The sequence below is a fragment of the Bactrocera dorsalis genome, chromosome 2 (assembly GCF_023373825.1).
Source record: "Bactrocera dorsalis isolate Fly_Bdor chromosome 2, ASM2337382v1, whole genome shotgun sequence".
Lineage (NCBI taxonomy): Eukaryota > Metazoa > Arthropoda > Insecta > Diptera > Tephritidae > Bactrocera > Bactrocera dorsalis.
The window spans coordinates 37213453-37235036 of record NC_064304.1 but is presented as its reverse complement, the minus strand read 5'-3'; the positions used below and the strand labels follow the sequence as shown (position 1 = coordinate 37235036).

Sequence of the window (21584 nt, the reverse complement as noted above, 5' to 3'; positions counted from 1 at the left end):
ACGAGTAAATTTACAACTCATCAACTGTCACATTGTCATAACGTGTTTCGAAGCACCGCTATCGTATTTTGTTAACATTTCTCCCGACCAATCGGCACAAGTATTTTTTTGAGCATTTGAAATTTTTTTTATGTTCATGCATATTGAATGTATGTTAGTCCCACTAATGCCCGTAGTTGTCTCAATCTCACGATAGGTCACATAATGATCTTGTAATATCAGTTTGCGCGCAGTGTTGCAGAACAACAACTGATTTTGGACGACCTTCATGAAATTTGCCCTGGAGTGATTTACGTTTTCGATTAAAATCACTATACAATCGATAAACACTGGTCATTGATAAAGTTTCATCCTCAAGAATTCATCGATGCACTGTTTGATGAGTTAATCCAGGTGGAAAGTTGTAAAAAACAATTAGTTTTTGGTCGAGAAGAATATTTTAAGTGACTGTGAACAACACAAATGGCGCTCATATGTCAAAACGTTTTGGGTAGTTCTGCAAATTACTAGCTCCTAGCTTCTTAATTGAAGGCAGGATGCAGGAAAATAAAATATCTGAATAATAGGCTGTGTGGCAGATATGTGATATAGTTGTCCTATCAGGATCCGATTTCGACAAATGATCAGTAGAATTTTAACATGCACTTACGGTATGTATTAAGTTTCATTTGGATATCTCAAAAACTGACAAAGAAATTTCTATAATCCTAATAATCGCTGACTCGAAACCAGTTTCAGACCCATAGTCTCTTTGGCCAAAGTGTTCAGAATGATCCCGCATACACGATTTTATAAAAAAAGATAGACTCGTATACATATGTATGTACATTTCATCCCCCCTCCCTCCAAAGTTCCTGGGTGATACACAGGGCCGCATGTATGCTTAGACCAAGTAAATAGTTTTCTTAATAAATTGCTTCCGTTCACACAGATTTCTGTATAAATAATACGACTTTGCGCGTTTTTGCCTGCAATAATATCGTAAATCATCTTAAAATGCGCTCAGTATATATTTATATAGAATTTATTTATATCAGTTCCCAAACAACACCCTTTCACAGATACTCCATCACTATCGCAAGCGGCTGCAAACACATGTTGGCACTCCTATATTTGCAATAGCTACATACATACATAGGTACATACATATATACCACCATATGTAAATAATTGCTGCCATACTGAGTAGCATACCTCTCAATCGTCCCGCTTATCACCGCGAATGCCACAATTCGAACAACGCACATATTGCACAAGTCCACACACACTCACATATGTATGTACATACGTTTGCTGCAAAAATCGCCTTTAATACTACTTGCAATGCAACACAATATTCGAATTCTTCGACATGTGTTGCACGGCATGCCAAACGGTGTGAAAATCCCGCAGGGCGGCGCCATGTGCGTTACACATACTCGTATGTACATTGCCAAACACCGATCATCGAACAACGTTTACCGATCACCGCTTGACGTTTGCAAACATTTGCCGGCTTTCATCCTGTCCGTCGTGGATATTTACTTCTGCCTGTCCGCCGACCTTCTTTCATCACTTATCTATTTCTCAACACTGTTCACAATGCCTTTTTTTGTGCTTAATTCGCTATTCGTTGTTATTTCATGGCTTGCGTTATCAAATCGTGCATTTAAACAAACAACAATTTCACACCATAAATGATAAATGAGTGGCGTTTGTTTGTATGATGTTGTTATCTACAATTTCCCTCTTAGCTGCGTTTGTCATTCTCGGTGTTTTATCTATAAGCGTACACACATGCATACATGCATATACAATTGTTTATCTATAACCGCCGTTTGTGCCCGCTGACCTCTCCAGCGCTACAGCCATACACTTCAGCGCTGATAAACGCTGCATTGGCCACTACTGGCCAGTAGTTCCAAAGCATAGAAATTCAATTTTAAACTTGAAACTTGTATTTGTATATGCACAACATACATATGTACATATGTATGAGTGTACTTAGTGCACAGTCTTATCATCAACTCTAGTATTGACTGACTGACTGCACTGACACCATACTTTTCGAATGCCAGCGCTGTTGTTGTTGGCACTTCGCCATAACTCAATCTTTCGCTTCCTATTGTTTATAAGCGGCACTTGTTTGTATGGATGTGTGTGTCCATATGGTATATTTGTATTTATAAAATATATTTTATGTCTTCCCATTTTTTATATGTGTTGTTTTCTTATTTTTCCATTTTCATCTTCATACACCATTAACGCATAGCACTGACCTCTTTCATACTCCAACTGACCCGTGCTGTCCACACAGAGTCACTTGAAAGGCACTGCACGCAATCACACTCACATTAACACAAATGCGTGATTAAGTGCGCCGCCGCACTGGGTTCGGAAATGACAGCAATATGATTCAATAAAAGTGAAAAAATGAACGACAAAAACAAAATGTTCATAAATAAAAAAGTAAATAATAAAAAAAACTGTCAGCGTGTCGAAAGGGTCAGACAAATAAAAGAATTGAAATGAAATGCTTAAATGTGGAAATTGATTGAACATCTTGATGAGGAAATATCGAGTAAAAGCGCCACGAATTTCTTAATTTTGTGTGTCTTTCTCACGACTTGACCGATGTGATTACAAACATTGACCGGAATTAAAGTTAATATTTTTATCATAAATTGCTCTAACGATGCGTAAAAAATCCAAAAAAAAAATTTGCTTAATATTTAATTTTTAAATTCACTGGCAGCACTGCCGAAATTTCTAAAAAGAAACCGCAAGTGGTTACTTCCTAATCTACCATATGATCAAATTTGACCCGGACTGGTCCATTTAAACTGCGCGCGTAAATCGAATCGTAAAATATTATTTCTCTAGTTTGGCACTTAACTTCAAAGTCATAGATTATTTCATCAACAACAACGTCAGTCCCGAAATCCAAAACAGAATAACTCTTGCCAACAGGTGCTACTTTAGACTGAGTGAGCAATTGAGAAGTAAAGTCTTCTCTCGACGAACAAGAACCAAACTTTCTAAGTCACTCATCATCATCGTCGTGCTATATGGCGCAGAGGCATGGACGATGACAACATCCGATGAGTTGGCGTTGCGAGTTTTCAAGAGAACGGTTCTGTAGAAGACTTATGGTCCTTTGCGAATTGGCCACGGCGAATACCGCAGTCGATGGAATGATCAGCAGTACGAGATATACAACGCCATTGACATATGTAAGTAGTTCAGCGAATTAAGACGTAACGCTGTTTAGGTCATGTTGTCCGAATAGATGAAAACACTCCAGCCTTGAGAGTAATTAAGCAGAGGAAAAGGAAGACCTCCACTCCGTTGGAAAGACCAGGTGGCGAAGAGTCTGGCTACACTTGAAATATCCAATTGGCGCCAAAAAGCGAAAAGGAAGAACGACTGGCACGCTGTTGTAAGCTCGGCTATAATCGCGCAAGCGCTGTCTACGCCAATAAAGAAAAAGAAGAAAAATTTAGAAAAATATTTTTTTATAATGAAAGCTAAAGTTAAGCTTCAAACCTGAATATACTTTCTAACGAGCTTTCATAAAGAAAATACCTTTGTAAAGCTCTAAAAAAGCTACTATACAGGGAATATCATACATACAAAAAAAAAAAGACATTGTCTAAAAGAAAAATATGAAACGCTTTAGCAATGTTGGAAAACCTCCGTATTTTGGTACATACATACATACATACATATGTACGAGGGCCGTCCGATAAATAACCGACATAACCATTATGCACGCGACTTTTTCAATTTTTTTTTTTTATTTTTCTACATAGTCTCCTTGTAACTCCACACACTTCTCCCAGCGATGCTCCCATCTCTGCAACCCTTCCAAATAGTACTTGGCGTCTTTGTCTGCAAAATACGAGTTCACGAAAGAGATTGCCTCCTCATTTGACGAAAATCTCTGGCCGCCGAGCGCAGTTTTAAGTTGAGGAAACAAAAAAAAGTCGCTTGGTGCTAGATCCGGTGAATAAGGTGGAAGGTCAAGCAGTTCGAACCGCAATTCGTGGATTTTCGCCATGGCGACTGTTGAGGTGTGAGATGGTGAGTTGTCTTGGTGGAACAAGACTTTCTTTTTTTTTGCAAATGTAGCCGATTTTTCGAAATTTCTTCCTTTAGCTTGTCCAATAATGATGCGTAGTATGCTCCTGTTATAGTTTTTCCTTTTTCAAGATAGTCGATAAAAATAATTCCATGGCTGTCCCAAAAAACACTCGCCATCACTTTCCCAGCCGAATACACAGCTTTAGGTTTTTTTGGGGCTGGTTCCCCCTTTTCAATCCACTGTTTAGATTGGTTTTTTGTTTCGGGCGTATAATGATGAATCCAAGTTTCGTCTACAGTTATCAATCGGCGCCAAAACTCGGTCTTATTGCCTCTAAACTGAGCCAACAGAGCGCTGGAAATGTTCATGCGCGCACGTTTGTGGTCTAGCGTAAGCAAACGTGGCACCCAACCCGCGGACAGCTTTCTCATGCCCTAATCTTGGTTTAACATGTGACAAACAGTTTTTTTTGACATCTTCATAATCTCAGCTATTTCCCTAACTTTAATCCGGCGGTCGTCTAGTACCAATTGATGAACTTTAGCGATGTTATCGTTAGTGGTTACAGTTTTTGGACGCCCAGGACGTTCATCATCTTCCAAGCTCCTGCGACCACGTTTAAATTCAGCTGCCCAAAATTTTACGGTGGTATACGATGGTGCAGAGTCACCATACACAGAGTCTAACTCATCTTTGATTTGTGAAGGCGTATTGCCTTTCAAAAATAAAAATTTAATTACAGCGCGATATTAAATTTTTTCCATTTTGGGGAAATCACCGAAATAGACTCACAAAAACGACTGTCAACAGATAATTGCGCAAGATAAATTTCTGAAATTTTGGCGAGTAGCTATTATAATATGCACAATTTGAAGTAGAAACTTTTTTTTCAGATGTGCCGCTAGTTTCACGTTGAGGTCGGTTATTTATCGGACAGCCCTCGTATATGCCTCTTAACCGTGTTACAACAAAAATACATACTTTTTTATTTCGAATGCATTTTTGAACCGTTTTCTATTTTCGTCTACACCGCTTCGCCTCTAACGCCTAAACAGCTCGCCAACCGCTTTTGTTTTGGTCAGCTTCAACTGAAGTATGTAAAAACAATTCTTCGGTTAATGACCGAAACCTTAGCGCGTGAAAAAATAATGAAACGTTTTTGTGGCAGTACGTGCCTTTTCATATTTATATATATTTATTTGTTTGTGTTTATTTTATTTTATTTCGCTAAGATTTTTTTCCTGCGAAAGTACTGGGTAGTCATTGGTAAGTTTCACAATTTCCGCGCAAACTCGTTAAATTCGAAGTGAAGTGCGCTTATAATCACAATAGTGGCAAACTGAAAGTATGTAATATAGTATAAATACGGAATATTCAATGTGTAATGCACATATACATACAGACGCGATAATTAAAAAATTACCTTTTTCATAAAGGCCAGCCATTCATTGCAAAATTCTCCACTATATATGTACATATGTATGTGTCTGATTGTGCCGTACAATTCACTGGCGGATCTCTGCTTAGTGACTTCTTCAAGCTATAAGCTAACAATCTAATAATTGTTATCTGCTATGCCATGTGCCCCTTCCGCCGCAGAGCGCGATGTTCTACAACATTTTTGTCCAAGGCATGCTTTCTTGTAACACCATCTGTCTAATATATCTAACGGGTGATTTTTTTGAGGTTAGGATTTTCATGCATTAGTATTTGACAGATCACGTGGGATTTCAGACATGGTGTCAAAGAGAAAGATGCTCAGTATGCTTTGACATTTCATCATGAATAGACTTACTAACGAGCAACGCTTGCAAATCATTGAATTTTATTACTAAAATCAGTGTTCGGTTCGAAATGTGTTTCGCGCGCGTGTTTTGTTCAGCGATGAGGCTCATTTCTGGTTGAATGGCTACGTAAATAAGCAAAATTGCCGCATTTGGGGTGAAGAGCAACCAGAAGCCGTTCAAGAACTGCCCATGCATCCCGAAAAATGCACTGTTTGGTGTGGTTTGTACGCTGGTGGAATCATTGGACCGTATTTTTTCAAAGATGCTGTTGGACGCAACGTTACGGTGAATGGCGATCGCTATCGTTCGATGCTAACAAACTTTTTGTTGCCAAAAATGGAAGAACTGAACTTGGTTGACATGTGGTTTCAACAAGATGGCGCTACATGCCACACAGCTCGCGATTCTATGGCCATTTTGAGGGAAAACTTCGGACAACAACTCATCTCAAGAAATGGACCCGTAAGTTGGCCACCAAGATCATGCGATTTAACGCCTTTAGACTATTTTTTGTGGGGCTACGTCAAGTCTAAAGTCTACAGAAATAAGCCAGCAACTATTCCAGCTTTGGAAGACAACATTTCCGAAGAAATTCGGGCTATTCCGGCCGAAATGCTCGAAAAAGTTGCCCAAAATTGGACTTTCCGAATGGACCACCTAAGACGCAGCCGCGGTCAACATTTAAATGAAATTATCTTCAAAAAGTAAATGTCATGAACCAATCTAACGTTTCAAATAAAGAACCGATGAGATTTTGCAAATTTTATGCGTTTTTTTTTAAAAAAAGTTATCAAGCTCTTAAAAATCACCCTTTATATACCAAAGTCATCAGGGTGACGAGTAGAGTTGAAATCCGGATGTCTGTCTGTCCGTCCGTGCGTGCAAGCTGTAACTTGAGTAAAACTTTAGATATCATGATGAAACTTGGTACACGTATTTCTCCATAACACGGCTAAGTTCGAAGATGGGCAAAATCGGCCCACTGCCACGCCTACAAAATGGCGAAAACCGAAAACCTATAAAGTGTCATAACTAAGCCATAAATAAAGATATTAAAGTGAAATTTGGCACAAAGGATCGCATTAGGGAGGGGCATGTTTGGACGTAATTTTTTTGGAAAAGTGGGCGTGGCTCCGCCCCCTACTAAGTTTTTTGTACATATCTCGGAAACTACTATAGCTATGTCAACCAAACTCTATAGAGTCGTTTCCTTCAGGCATTTCCATATACAGTTCAAAAATGGAAGAAATCGGATAATAACCACGCCCACCTCCCATACAAAGGTTATGTTGAAAATCATTAAAAGTGCATTAACCGACTAATAAAAAACGTCAGAAACACTACATTTTACGGAAGAAATGGCAGAAGGAAGCTGCACCCAGGCTTTTTTAAAAAATTGAAAATGGGAGTGGCGACGCCCACTTATGGACCAAAAGCCATATCTCAGGAACTACTCGACCAATTTCAATGAAATTCGGTATATAATATTTTCTTAACACCCTGATGACATGTACGAAATATGGGTGAAATCGGTTCACAACCACGCCTTCTTCCAATATAACGCTATTTTGAATTCCATCTGATGCCTTCTCTGTATAATATATACATTAGGAACCAATGATGATAGCGGAATAAAACTTTACACAAATACGGTATTTGAGCTGAGGTATCCCTTGTGGAAAAATTGTCGTGATCGGACTATAACTTTTCAAGGTCCCTGATATCGAACACGAAGAACTCAGTGCCTAACCTAACCTAACCTAATTTTTCACCGAAAATATCGGTAAATCTCTCAGAATTTAATTCTAATTAATTTTGCAGCAAAATAAAAAAAATATGTAAATGACGGATAATGAAATCTCGATTATCACTTTATCATGCGAGAGTATAAAATGTTCGGTGACACCCGAACTTAGCCCTTCCTTACTTGTTTTCATAGCAATACATCAAGAATTGCGCCACACTTTGTCATATAAGAATTTATGTCAGACATATGTATGTCCATACAAATACAACAACCATTCTTTTATAGCACATACATATGTATGTTCATACATAAGTCTGTTTTGTCGCATAATTGCGAATCTTGTCTTCCCATGCTTGTCATGTGCGCTTTATTAATTGCCTCCTGCCATATTTATTAACGCAGATATTTTTAATTTCAGTTATTTTTTCCATTCAAATGTCTTCTCTTTTTTCTCTAAATAAATAAGTCTCACTGTTTTCTTATTTCTTGCAGGCATAAAGAACAACGCGGCATATTTCCGAAAAGCTACATACATCTGTGCGATTACACAATCGTCAACGGCGAATACTGTATCAAGCGTACAGAGATCGTCGAGGAAATCACCAAAGTTCTCCTGGAATGGGGCTCTATATTGAAACAGTATTTTTTGGTGAGTGCAACCGTTATCTGTCTCCCGCAAAATTCATTCATTAAATTCATTTTCATAAATAAAAATTGAATTAACTCTTTATTGTCATTCTGCCCTATTTTACTGCCACAATAATGGTTATTGCATTCCATACTAAAAGCGTTTATTTTCATTCATTTGCAGATCACACATCGTGACTTTAATTCCATACGCGCAAAAATGATCGAGTTGAATAATAATCGCGCACTGCTCATATCGGGCAATTTGCCTTTGGACGAGATGCGTAAAGTGAAGCTGATGGCCACATCGCAAATCGACACAGGAAACAGTCTGCTGGGCTTAGATATGGTGGTGCGCGATGAGAACGGCGACATATTGGATACGAATGCGATATGCACAACGGAATTGTATGAGCATCACATGAATGCGCAGGATCGCATTTTCAAAGCGAACGTAGGTTTTTCTTGCATTTACAGAAATATATTTATTTGTTGGTCTGTATATAGTATAGTACATGCATTTGCATATGGCATGTAATCGTAGAAAATATATGCTTGTACATGGGTTCTCTGTGACTACAATGAAAAAGACCAGAGCGAGCTGTTGCTTCTTTGGAGTTATTGCACTTGCCAAGGACGTAGCTTTTGTTTAAAAGTAATTAATTGTAAGAAGAATAGCGGTATTTTCACTTATATCGGGTGATTTATGCAGAGGTACTTTCTCAATAGCCTTTTTTGAGAGATATCGCGTGAGACGTGTCAAGCTCTTATGTTATTTTTGTATTCATTACGAGTATTTAATAATATTTGATCGTTCGCAACAACTCAGAATGACGTATGAAACGACTTGGCGCATTTTATGTCGAGATCTTAAATTGAAACAAAATACAACTTGTGCACGAACTGAAGCCGCACTATCTTCCCAAGCGACATTGCTTCGCTCTATGGGCTATTGAAAAGTTCCAAGAAGATTTGACGTTCTCGAGCCAAATATTGTTCAGCGATGAGACCCATCTCTGGCTCAATGAATATGTAAACAAGCTAAATTGTCGCATGTGGGACGAAGAGCAACCTGAAGAGATTCACCATTCTACTATTTCATCCAGAAAAACAACGGTTTGGCGTGGTTTGTGGGCCGGTGGAATCATCGCTCCATATTTCTTCAAAAATGATGCGGTGAGAACGTAACCATCAATGGCGACCGTTATCGTGCCCTGATAACCGACTATTTGATGCCTAAAATTGAAGCTCCTGATCTCGGCCACATTTGGTTTCAACAAGAAGGTGCCACTTTTCGCACTAGCATCAATCAATAGATTTATGGAGAGAAAACTTCAGTGAGCTAAAAATTTCACGTTTTGGGTCGGTCGATTGGCCACCAAGATATGTAAAGTCTGAAGTCTATATCACTTCGAGAATCATTCGGCAGTTAGTAGTCGAAATGCTCGAACGAGTCATTAAAAATTGAACTCAAGGGATGGACAAGCTGAAACATAGCCGCGGCCAACATTTGAAAGAGATAATTTTCAAAAAATATATGCCAAAGAATGTTTTTTCGAATGATATTCCCCATTATATTTGAAGTTTTTTCTCACAAAAAGTAGGAAAACTTGAAATAGATTACCCTTTACTTCCTACCCTCAACTGAAATTCCTATTAAGCGAATTAATTTTGTACAAACCAGAAGATAGTCAACTTAAACAAGAAAATCATATAAATACTATCTGATCATATTTGATCCGGACTGAAAAAAACAATATTTTCACGTTTTTTAATTCAACTCTTTATTAACGCCTTTCAGATAGGCTTCTTTAGCGATTTTTTTTACAGGGTTCACAGGACTTGTCCGGAAAGTAGCAGGGCTGAGTCGATTCAAAAACATTTGTTGAAACAAACGTTACAATTCTTTAAAAACTTTCAAAACAAGTTCCTTCTGCGTCGATGCTGCGCTGTCAGCGCGAGTTCCAAGCATTGAAGACGTCACAGAAGACATTCTGCGGAATAGCTTTGAGAGCCGATGCGCATGCTGTTTGGATCCCCTTTGTCCTCTCAAAATGCTTGCCTTTTATCGGCCTTTTCAGGTCTTTCAAAGAAACAAAAAAGTCCGGGTAGTCCACATCTGGGCTGTAGGGTGGCTGTGCTCGGAGGCAACTGACCAGTCACTTGTTCGTTAGCTACGAACGCTCTCTACCGAATCCAGTCGGTGCGTGCACGCTCCGAAATAAAATCGCGGCGGAAGAAAATCAGTCCTATTACTTTTCAGACAAACCTTATATTTATTCCCAAAAAGTTTTTGTATGAAAATCCCAAAAAAAGTTTATATAAATAAAATAATATTCGCTAAATCCAGGTTACGTTGGTGGATTTAGCGAATATTTTTTTTATATAATTTCTAACTTCAAAATAACGCGTCGAATCTTCTCTTTCAAAATGTCAATCGTCTCGGACTTATCTGTGTAGACAAGCGACTTCACATAATTCCACAAAAAATTGTGAAGCCTATTCAACAGGCCCACCACAAGAGTTAATGCGCTCACCAAAAGTTTCCGTTAACAAATTGTTAGAGCCAAGAGGTTGTTCACGTCAACTTCATCCTCCAATCCAGGCACGAAAAAGTCATTACTCATGGCGCTATAACGTTCCCTCTTGCCTGTATAATTATGGCCGGCTCCATTTTTGAAGAAATAGGGAGCAATGATTCCATCTGCCCATAGAGCACAACAAACAGTGACTTTTTGAGGATGTTACGGCATCTCAATAATGGCTTGGGATTGTCATCACACCAAATGCAACAATTTTGTTTAGTAACGTATAACGCTATAATCGCGTAAGCGGTGCCTACGCCAATTAAGAACGTATCCATTCAACCAAAAGTGAGCTTTTCATAGCAGAACAAATTTCTCATTTGAAAAAGTTGCTAAGTTTGCTCATTATGAAATGGCAAACCAAAATAAGAATAGATCAAGTAACAGCCGTCAAAAAAAACTTCGAAAAAAAGTATTGCCTCATTGAAAACTACACGTCTAAAACAAACACCATGTATATTCAATTTAAATATATGAAGTCGACTAAAACTTTTCCCAGTATAATTTAATTTATTTAATAATATTTAATATTTCATTTAATCCCACTTTCTCTTCATTTTCTTTGCTTTTTGATCTTTCTCATAATAGATAACTTTCATATTAAATTAAATTAAATTTATTTATCATTTATGGCCAAAATCTCATTATTGAAAACTAATTCAACATCCCTCTTCCCCCAGCGTCCACAAACAATTCAACGTTCACCACGCCCACTCAACAAATACTCGCACAACATATTGCTGCATGTGAACGCCTTCGTGTGCAAATTTCAAGAAGACTCCGATCTGCTCTTCACACTATTCGATGGCGAATCACACAAGCCGATAAGCGAAAATTATGTCGTCAAATGGTCGCGCACCGGCATTGCACGTGATATCGATCAATTCGATAATAATCGTGTACTCTTCACCGATCTCAGCAAAACCGATCTGAATATACCGAAAATGTATCTGGTTTGTTATGCGATACGCATTGGTGCCATGGAAATGAAGGAGCATGACTCGAAACGCGCCAGTATAACTACAGCAATGCTAACGGCATCAAGTAAGAAGCACTCACAACTCTCGATCAGTTCGAGTGGTTCGTTCAATAGCACCGAGTATATAATGCGGCGACCATTTGGCGTCGCCTGCAAAGATCTCACCCCCATATTACATAAGCCGGAAGACTTCCGTGGCAATTTGGATTTGCCATTCATGTTGTGCGAAAAGGACACGCTGGATGGCACGCTGCGCAAATTGATCGCTAATAAGGATATCGGCAAGATCGATTCTAAAATGGCCGTCACCATTGAAGTGTTGCAAGGCGATATTAAACAGATCAAAGAGGACTTCCCACGTTTGCTACACACAAATGTGCCGTTGGCGCGTAAAATGGGCTTCCCCGAGGTGATATTGCCCGGCGATGTGCGTAACGACTTGTATTTGACACTGTGTGGTGGTGAATTCGCGCGCATTGCGAAAACATCGGAAAAGAATGTCGAGGTGACAGTGTATGTGTGCAATGAACAGGGACAAGTGGTGCCCGGTGTGATGAGCATCGGCGCGGGGCATCCACCCATTGATGAATACAAATCCGTGGTGTATTATCACGACGATAAGCCGAAGTGGCTGGAAACATTCAAGGTGCGTGCATAATTATTGTTAAGCAACTTTTCGTATTTGAATTAATATATTCATATCTTTATTGCAATTTTAGATACATGTGCCGATAGACGAATTCAAGCAGTGCCATCTGAAATTCATTTTCAAACATCGCAGCTCCAACGAACAAAAGGACAAATCGGAAAAGCCTTTCGGCTTGTCGTATGTGAAGCTGATGCAGGACAACGGCACGACAATACTGGCAAGTCGATACAAGTTATACTCAGTTGTTAACATAACGGTATAATCTTGTTATTTTTTTACTTTCAATATTAACAGCAAGGACAACACAATCTGGCCGTGTACAAGATGGACCACAAAAAGTATGACAAGAACAATGCCAACGTTTACATGGAATTGCCTTCGACGGTTGGTGAATTGCAGGGCACCAAGCCATCGCTGGGTGGTTTGTCCCTGTTTCCCAAGGATCAACTCACAATTTGCGTTAATCTCTGCAGCACAAAACTCACACAAAGCGGTAATTGTCATGAAAAGAATGTTAACACATGTACAGGGTGGTCCATAAGATTTTTCATAAACATATGCACAGTATGGTCCATAATTTTTTTTTATTTTAATAACAAAAGTTAAACAGCGAATTTATTTCGACGAGCAAATAATCTAGTTTTTTATGGTTAACAGTTTCATTTATATGTATGATTCGAGTAGTTTCGAAGAACATTAAGATTATTTTTGACGATTTGGGGCTCTTAAAAAAGCACTAACTTCACAAAGGATCTATCAGTAACGAATCAGAGGTTTGATTCCTTCTGATGAAACGAAATATGGCCTAAGCTGTCGTTTTCAACTGACTTATAAATGAATATGCCTCCTCTGATCAGACAGCATTTAAATATTTTTAATAAAAGAACGTCACATTAATGATTTTGGACAAACACCCTGTATATTTTTGTATGTTTGAATTTCATTTATTTAAACTTATATTATTATAATTTTGTTTTTATTTTACTCTCACGACTCTAAGTGAGCCTCTTGGGTTTGCTAAACTGGTCTGCGCATAAGGAAACACTGGAGGAGTCTTTGAATGCGCTTTCGAATGTACCCGGCGAAGAAGTAGTGAAATTTCTGCAAGACATACTCGACGCTTTATTCAACATTTTGGTAAAACACTTTAACTTTTCTGTCTTTTTTTTTTGATTTTGTGACACTTAAAATCTACATCGCTTTCACAGGTTGAAAATGACGATCCCGAACGCTACGATCAGTTGGTATTCATGAGTATTATACACTTAATCGAGACCGTATCCGATCTGAAATATCAACATTTCCTCACGGTATTGGATGTTTACATAAATGAGAGCTTCTCAGCGACGCTGGCTTATAGGTTGGTGGCACATTTTTATTTTGCTGTTTATTTTATTAATTTTTTTTTTTTTTCTATTAATATATTTTTTTCTAATAATATATTTTTTTCTAATAATATATTTTTTTCTATTAATATATTTTTCCTACAAATATTTTTTTTTTCTAAAATTGCAGTAAACTAATAAATGTTCTGCAAAAGAACATCCGCGAAGCCATCGAACCCAAAGAAAAGTCAGCCGATGGCATTGAGATTGAAGAGCGCGTGGAGGTGAAGCGTCTATATAAGACCACTAGATATCTGCATTATGTTATCAAGTTCGTTATACGTTCACGTGTGCTCTTCGCAGCCATCAATGGCAATTCGGATTACGATGATTTTGCCAATAAGTTGCATGGTGCGTTCAACTTGCTTTTATTATAATAATAATTTTAATTTTTTTTGTCTAAAAATTGTTTAACATAAGCATATTTTACTTATATTACTAGAACTGCTGGAGATGTTTATCAAAATGATTGCCTGCCCCACCGATTTGTTGAAGTCCGAAGGCGCTTTGCTCAAAAATTTGCACATCATTGCCACGGATTTGATGGCGGTGTTCGATGAAGTGCGTCTAAGGTTTGTTTTACATTAATTTATACAAATATTTATTTAACTAATTTACTGTTATTTACACTTCTTTTCCGGCAGTAATGTGATTGTCAATATCTTGCGTCAATTCCCACCGCGTCGCTTAACACAATCCAAAATGGGTTGCATTAAGGACTTTGTCGACTCAAAACTGTTTCTCTCGCCTGACTGTCGCGCTGTGCTACTGCCCGTCTTTTGCAATCACATCAGAGATCGGCTCGAGAGCAAGGAAGAGGTATTTACATGCATTTAATTTAATTTCCACTTTATTTATGTGTTTCGTTATTTCCTTGCATTTGTGTTTAATTTTATTGATGAATACTACTTTTCGCATAAGCAAAATACAAATTATAACATTGGCTCGCGTAAGGTGTTCACGTTTTGCCCGTTAACTTTAACATTACCATACATAAATATGTGTGTTCGTTCATCCAAGTAAACTAATTACATGCGTTTACCTTTTACTCTTTTACTTTGCATAAGTTCATTTAAAAATTAAAAAAAAATAATAATTAAATTACGAATTTTTCTTATTTTACTGCAAGTTAATTTGCGTTAACCTCAATTTGTCACTAAAATGTCTTGCGCATAACGGTTAAAAATCATGAACAATAAAATACAAATAACATTTTAATACAACACTTCCATTATTACTCGAAAAATTATACGAAATTTTGACTTTGCAGCGTCAATGTTGTTAGTTTTGCGAGTTCAAATAGTTTTCGCAGGCATTTTTGAAACTTAACTGTATATACGTATATTTTATTATTGTGTATAGTGTAATATTATAGCTCGGCATTAACAGCTTATGATATATATTCGTATGTATATTAATTTGAGCATGTTTTGTTTTTGTTTTATGTCCGTGTTTTGTGCCTGTTTTTTACACGTTTTTTTCAACTAGTTTATTACGCATTTTTTATTAGCATGTTTAATGAGTGCACTAATTTTAAAATTATTTTTGAAAAACACGTTTTCGATTTGTTTTTAAATATACCATATATAATTTGTATGTATTTTCAATGAAATACTTGTAAATGTTTAGTAGTTGTTTCACAAATGTGCTATCGACATACATACACATGTATGTATGTATGTGCCCACTCTACTTCAATGGAATGTTAAATACAGTTAATAATAATCATGTTATCATATTTTAAAAGATTTAAGTAGGTGAGGTTTATTCATGTGAATGCGAAATTTTTAAAGGAAACCACTGTAAATAATAAATGGCAACTGCACAATATAACTATATGCACTGAAGTAACTGCGAGAAATAATGTCTGTCTAGGCGGGTGTTAACTAAGATTAATAATTTCGGGGGGAAAGCGTTTAAGAATACCTTTCACTCAACCTTTTTCATAATTATGTATTTATATACATACTAGATGTAGAGTTATGTATATATATAAATGATTAGGATGACGAGTTGAATTCAACGTGACTGAGTGTCCGTCCGTGCACATTGTTACATGCGTAATATTTAAGTAAACTACTATAAATGAAACTCGGTAAACGTGTTCCTTGGCACCATAAAAAGTTCGGTATTGTAGAAGAGCAGAATGGACGCCACAATTCACGCCACAAAATACCATTAATCGAAAGCCTATAAGACCATAGTAGGTTGCGGTGTATGATTTGAAAATTTTCAACAAGTGAACTCGGCCCGCCTCTAATAGATTTAATGTTCATATCTCACAATCTCTTAAAGCTGTATTAAGCAAATTCGTTCAAAACAAATCATTTCGGCACATCTTACGACAACGTGAAAATGGGTAAAATCGATTGACAATTTCGTCCACTCTACATACCATATAACGATTGTGTTGAAAACTCCTGAAAATGCAATAACTCGCTAACTAAATACGTAAAAAAACATAAAATTTCAGATTCTATATTGTTCGGAAGGGCTTCATTGGAGTTAGCGTAAAAATTGGTCAAAGGACGTGGCACCTCCCACTTTTAGGTGAAATTCTATATCTCAGGAATAAGTCTAAAAATTGTCGAAATCGGATCATAACTTTTCAAGGCCTCAGATACCGAATATATGGACCCCAATGCCTGTGTTTGTTTTTTCTTTCTGAAACAATTTTTCTAGTAATGAAATTAGTTTTGAAAATTTTTAATATTGTAGATACACGTTTAAATGTGCAGCTTTTGAAAGTTTTACTGCTTAATCGTAGTCTTTACGGCCTCTTTTTACGAATAGCTTCGTGCAAACGACGCTTAGCACCCAAATTATATTCCTTCTTTCACGGGTCTTTTCCAAGATTTGGCGCATGGTGAATATCTGGTCGGCTGTTGATTTTCCAGGTCTAAAGCCACAATCAATTTGTTAACGATGGGCTTTAATCTTTCACACAATACTCTCGATAGAATCTTGTATGCGATGTTGAGGAGGCATATCCCACGGTAGTTGTGGGTTCTCAATGTTTGAGGATTGAGAAAAGCACACGTAAATTCCAATCGGCAACCATGCTTTCTCGTCCGACCATACTCTACAAAGAAGGTGATGCATGTTCCCTATCATTTCTACGCCGCCGTATTTGAATGGCTCGGACGGCAAACCATCGGCGGCCGTCCCTTTGTTGTTCTTCAGTCGGGTAAAACCTATTCGGACTTCTTCATAGTCGCGCAATAGAATGTCTGCTCCTCGTCGTCGATTGCATTGCATTCAGCAGGCTGGAGAAGTGTTCCCTACATTATTTAGTATGATCTAGGCATCGGTGACTAGATCACCTCTGGGATTCTACAATAATATGCTATTGATTAGTTTTCATTGGGGGCGTTTTTTACGTGGCGGGTCTCAAACCCAGCGTACAAGCCTATGTAGGGATGGTTCGCCTTCTCAATTTGCCTCGCCTTCAAAGGGATGATACGTAAAATAATCGTTTCTGGCAACTCCCAAATAAATGGTGATTAGAGAACTTTCCTCACTAGCGTGAACTTCTACACATGATTCCATTGAATAATTTCACTCATCGTAAAAATCGATGAATGTACTTAATGTACTTCAGAAAAAGTAGTTATTTTTTTTTTATGTGACATTTGACACAGATGTCACTGACAGTCATACCAACATAGAAATATTTCGGCGAATGGGTTTTTGTGCAAAATTTAAATTAAAAAGTCTTACTATTTTTTACCCACACATACATAAATGCAATTTAACTTCGCAATATTTCCCTTAATATACTGTACCGCCGCCTCAGCGCGTTTGGTTGGTTCCACAATGGCTTTTCTGTCGGCTATAAGCACTCCCAAATAAATATTTACATATGTATATGTGTTAAATTACATTTAATGTTAATTCCGAATATTACAATAAGCATAACCGAAAGCAACATTTGATCGAAGGATTATAATTTTCAAAGTTGTCCATGTTAGACGGAGAAATTTTATTAGGAAATAATTTTTTTTTATAAAATTACAATATTAATGCTATGATAATTCTACTTAACGATTTTTTTTTATATATTTTTTTTAATCTTTTTTTTAAATATTTCTTTTTTTTATATTTTTTTTTAAATTTTTTTATTGTTTTGTTTTTTTATTTTTATTTTTTATTATTATTAAAAAATTTTTTCTATTTTTTTAATTTAAATTTTTTTTATTTTTATTTTTTTTTTTTATTTTTTTTTTATTTTTTTTAATCTAATTTTTTTTATTTTTCTTTTTTTTTTTATTTTTTTAATCTATTTTTTTTTTATTTTAATTTTTTTTATTTTTCTTTTTTGGTACAAATTTTTTTTTTTTATTTTCTTATTTAATTTTTTTATAAAATGTTATAACTTTTAGTTCAGGCATGTCCCTTATCAGATAATACTAGATATATAAATTATATCTGGCTAGATTTTTCACTTAATTCCTTAGAGTCTCCGTTCCACTTATATTTGGGGTGTAAATGTTTTTGTTTTATGTTTTATCTGCGTTGTTTGGTGTAGTTGTTGTGCACGCAGTATAGTGTACTCTAGCAAAATCACATTATCACTAAACACATAGCTACTGTGTGTAGTTAATTGTGTCTTCACGGTTGCCATCACCCATCAGCATCACCGATATATCACAATATTAAATCTAAATTTTACTCAAAAATCACATACTCATTTGTCACATGCATCCATGTTACTCATACATACATACTTTCATACATAAAAATACTCATATAATTCATTCATAAAACTTGGTTGTAGTTTCTCCATTCATTTTCGTTTTCGTTTGTGTGCATTTTTTTTTTTTTTTAAATAACTAGTAACTAGACACAGCTCTTTTTTATTAAGCAATATTGTAACTCCAATAGTATATACACAGTTAGCGGCGATAATAAAAACGTCACACTTCATCATTGGAATGTTCACCGCACTTTAATAAATATTTCTAATTTTAATAAATTTTTTGTTGTATTTCCTTAATTTTCCGTTTTTAGCTACAAATTTTCAGTTTCTTAAAGAAAAAGCTATAATTTGCATTAAGGTGTGTCACTAATACACACGCACACATACATACTAGCACTTGGTGCGCTCAGAAAATCGAAGAAATCCTTTTTTCAAAGTAACTGACTCACATACAAACATACAAACATGCACACAACTACACTTTCCTCTATATATTTCTGTACATTTGTTTTTTTTTCTATAAATATTGTATATGCAATACATCTCTTGTTTTGTTTTTGTTTTACTTTTACCACTCGTTCGTTAATCTATTTGAAACACTTTTGTGTGTATTATTCGCTTTCTGCAAAATGTTTGTGTATCGAATTGTCTAGGGTGACCCGAAATCTGATATATGGCAACAAGAAAAGAATCTCTCGAAAGCAGCTAAAGTCCTCGGACAGTTAAAATCACATCTGCACACGCGTGAAACAACTGCCAAACAAAAGGTAAAAATAAAAACAACAATAAATTACTAAATACGAAAAGCAATAAATTAAAACAACAACCACCAACAATAAAAAAACAAAATTAAATTAAATCAAACACGGATATACATTTAAGTCATAGGGAAAAGCAACAAGAGCAACAACAACACTAAGTAATAGTTACCAGCACACGCGCGTTTGCGTCCAGCAGCACACACTCAGCAGGTGTCCAGCGGGTGGTTGTGGGTGCATTTATGCACTACTTTCGTTTTTTTTTAATTTTTTTTCTTTTCTTTTCGAAGGTCTGTCATGTGTGCGCTTAAGCTTGTATTATAACTCCATTACACTTTGTTTGTACTTTTCATTTATTACCGTTCAATTTAGTCGTAGGCGTGTTCGTAAGTGTGTACGTCCACTTTTCCTCACCACACAAGCAAACATACATATATACAAACATACGTAAAAAAATATCGTAAACAACAGGAAATTAAGCTTTAGCAGTAGTACACACACATATATAAACACATTTCTATGAGTAATTGTGAATAGAGGCACTTGGCGAGGATATTTTGACTTTTTTTAATTTTAATCTCCAACAACACTCAACAAGTGTCAGCTTTTTGGTAAACCATCGAGTAATCAATGCAAAATGCTTTTAATATATATATACATACATACTTATGTATCTAGCGCATAATATTTTGTAATTATTGTCTTTAGCGGCTTATTATAATCCACAGTTAATAGCATTAAAGCAAAAATATATTATATCTTAAATTTGTTTTGTCAGCCTAGTATTTTATTAAAACTGTGCTTACTTGTTTTAGCGCTTAATTAATTAGCTGTAAGTGTTATAAGTCGTGTTTAACTTTGAAAAGTGCTTAAGTAGTGTTATAAGAATTTTCGAAAATTGTTACTTATTTCAATTTTTATTTATAAAAACTAAGTAGCTCTTAAAAAGGTTTAAATAGTTTAGTTAGTTGTTTTTTTATACATTTTTACATAGTCATGTATATTTTTATACACCATCTATCGACTTAGCATATATATTGACGTGTGAATTTTCTATTGAAAATTAGACTTCTTTTCCGATTTTAAGTCAAAATAGGTTTACCTCAAACTTTTTTGGAAAACTAAAGACTCGAATATTTGAATTTTTTACAGCAATTTTGAGGTTGGGTAAAAAAGTATTGAAATTTTTACATCAATTTTAAGGTTAGGTAAAAAAGTAATTGAATTTTTACATCAATTTTGAGGTTAGGTAAAAAAGTAATTGAATTTTTACATCAATTTTGAGGTTAGGTAAAAAAGTGTTTGACTTTTTACATCAATTTTGAGGTTAAGTAAAAATTTTTTTGAATTTTTACATCAGTTTTGAGGTTAGGTAAAAAAGTGAAAACCAAAAGGTTGTACGTCCTAGCTTTTTTATTATAGACCTTATAAATATATACAGAATCATGCTACAAAAACAAATCGTAATAGCTTTTTTAATATATTACTTTTATTTATTTATTTATTTTTTTGGTAAAGCAAATTTTATTTTATTTTATATAATTAATTAGTTTTAAAAATGATGGACCGTAAATGACCTCAGCCACGCATATGCGATACCAGATTAGAAAATTATATTTATATTGTGGCCTGAAAAGTTGAAGTCGATATTGGCTCAGTTATCGTGGGTTTTCTCTCGCCTGATATGACCCCATAAATAAGTCAGATGCAGTCAGGTCAGGTGACCTTGGGGCCAGCGATCTTGATTTTTATTTTTTTTCAAATTTTCGTTGGAGCTTCACAATAACTGATCTGACTATGTGTACAGCTGCTCCATTTTGCTGTAACTAAACGCCATTGAAAGCAATACAATGTTCTGCGCCGAACTCATTGAACATGTTTAAATAACGGTGCCCATTGTCAATTACTTCAAAGAAGTATAGTCCGACAATACACCTTGATGAAACTGCGAACCACACTCTTTCTGGGTGAAGTTTCATTGCGTAGATTATTTCTGGATTTGATTCACTTCATATACGGCAATTTTGCTTGTTTATATTTCCGTTTAGATCAAAATGGACCTCATTAGATATAAACAGGCAATTTATCAAGTTATTATCTTTTTCAGCCATTTCAATATTACTTTTTTTGGCAATATCAGAGGGTTTAACCGCCTTGTTATTTGAACTTTTTACGGAAAAAATCTATTAATGAATTATCCGTTGCAATGACCGTCTGTAACTTCAAGTTGCGAGTGGAAACACTTGGGTTTGCCTGTATTGACGATGCAACAACCGCGCTTGTTTCCTGCGATACTTCCAGATTT

The 21584-nt window shown here is 36.0% G+C and overlaps 1 protein-coding gene across 7 annotated transcripts in view; it reads left to right on the top strand.

Annotated features, from left to right (window-relative positions):
• Window positions 1-21584, top strand: part of LOC105226419 (dedicator of cytokinesis protein 1) — a 66591-nt gene that overhangs the window by 35239 nt on the left and 9768 nt on the right. For 6 of the 7 annotated variants that reach the window (XM_049448972.1, XM_049448971.1, XM_049448970.1 and 3 more), the window contains 11 exons: window positions 8090-8246; window positions 8409-8678; window positions 11490-12434; window positions 12508-12654; window positions 12732-12930; window positions 13438-13574; window positions 13646-13797; window positions 13953-14173; window positions 14265-14394; window positions 14467-14641; window positions 19175-19288. In XM_049448972.1, the coding sequence (XP_049304929.1) occupies window positions 8090-8246; window positions 8409-8678; window positions 11490-12434; window positions 12508-12654; window positions 12732-12930; window positions 13438-13574; window positions 13646-13797; window positions 13953-14173; window positions 14265-14394; window positions 14467-14641; window positions 19175-19288 (2647 nt within the window). The remainder of the gene's footprint in view (window positions 1-8089; window positions 8247-8408; window positions 8679-11489; window positions 12435-12507; window positions 12655-12731; window positions 12931-13437; window positions 13575-13645; window positions 13798-13952; window positions 14174-14264; window positions 14395-14466; window positions 14642-19174; window positions 19289-21584) is intronic. The other variant, XM_049448973.1, reaches the window with a different exon arrangement.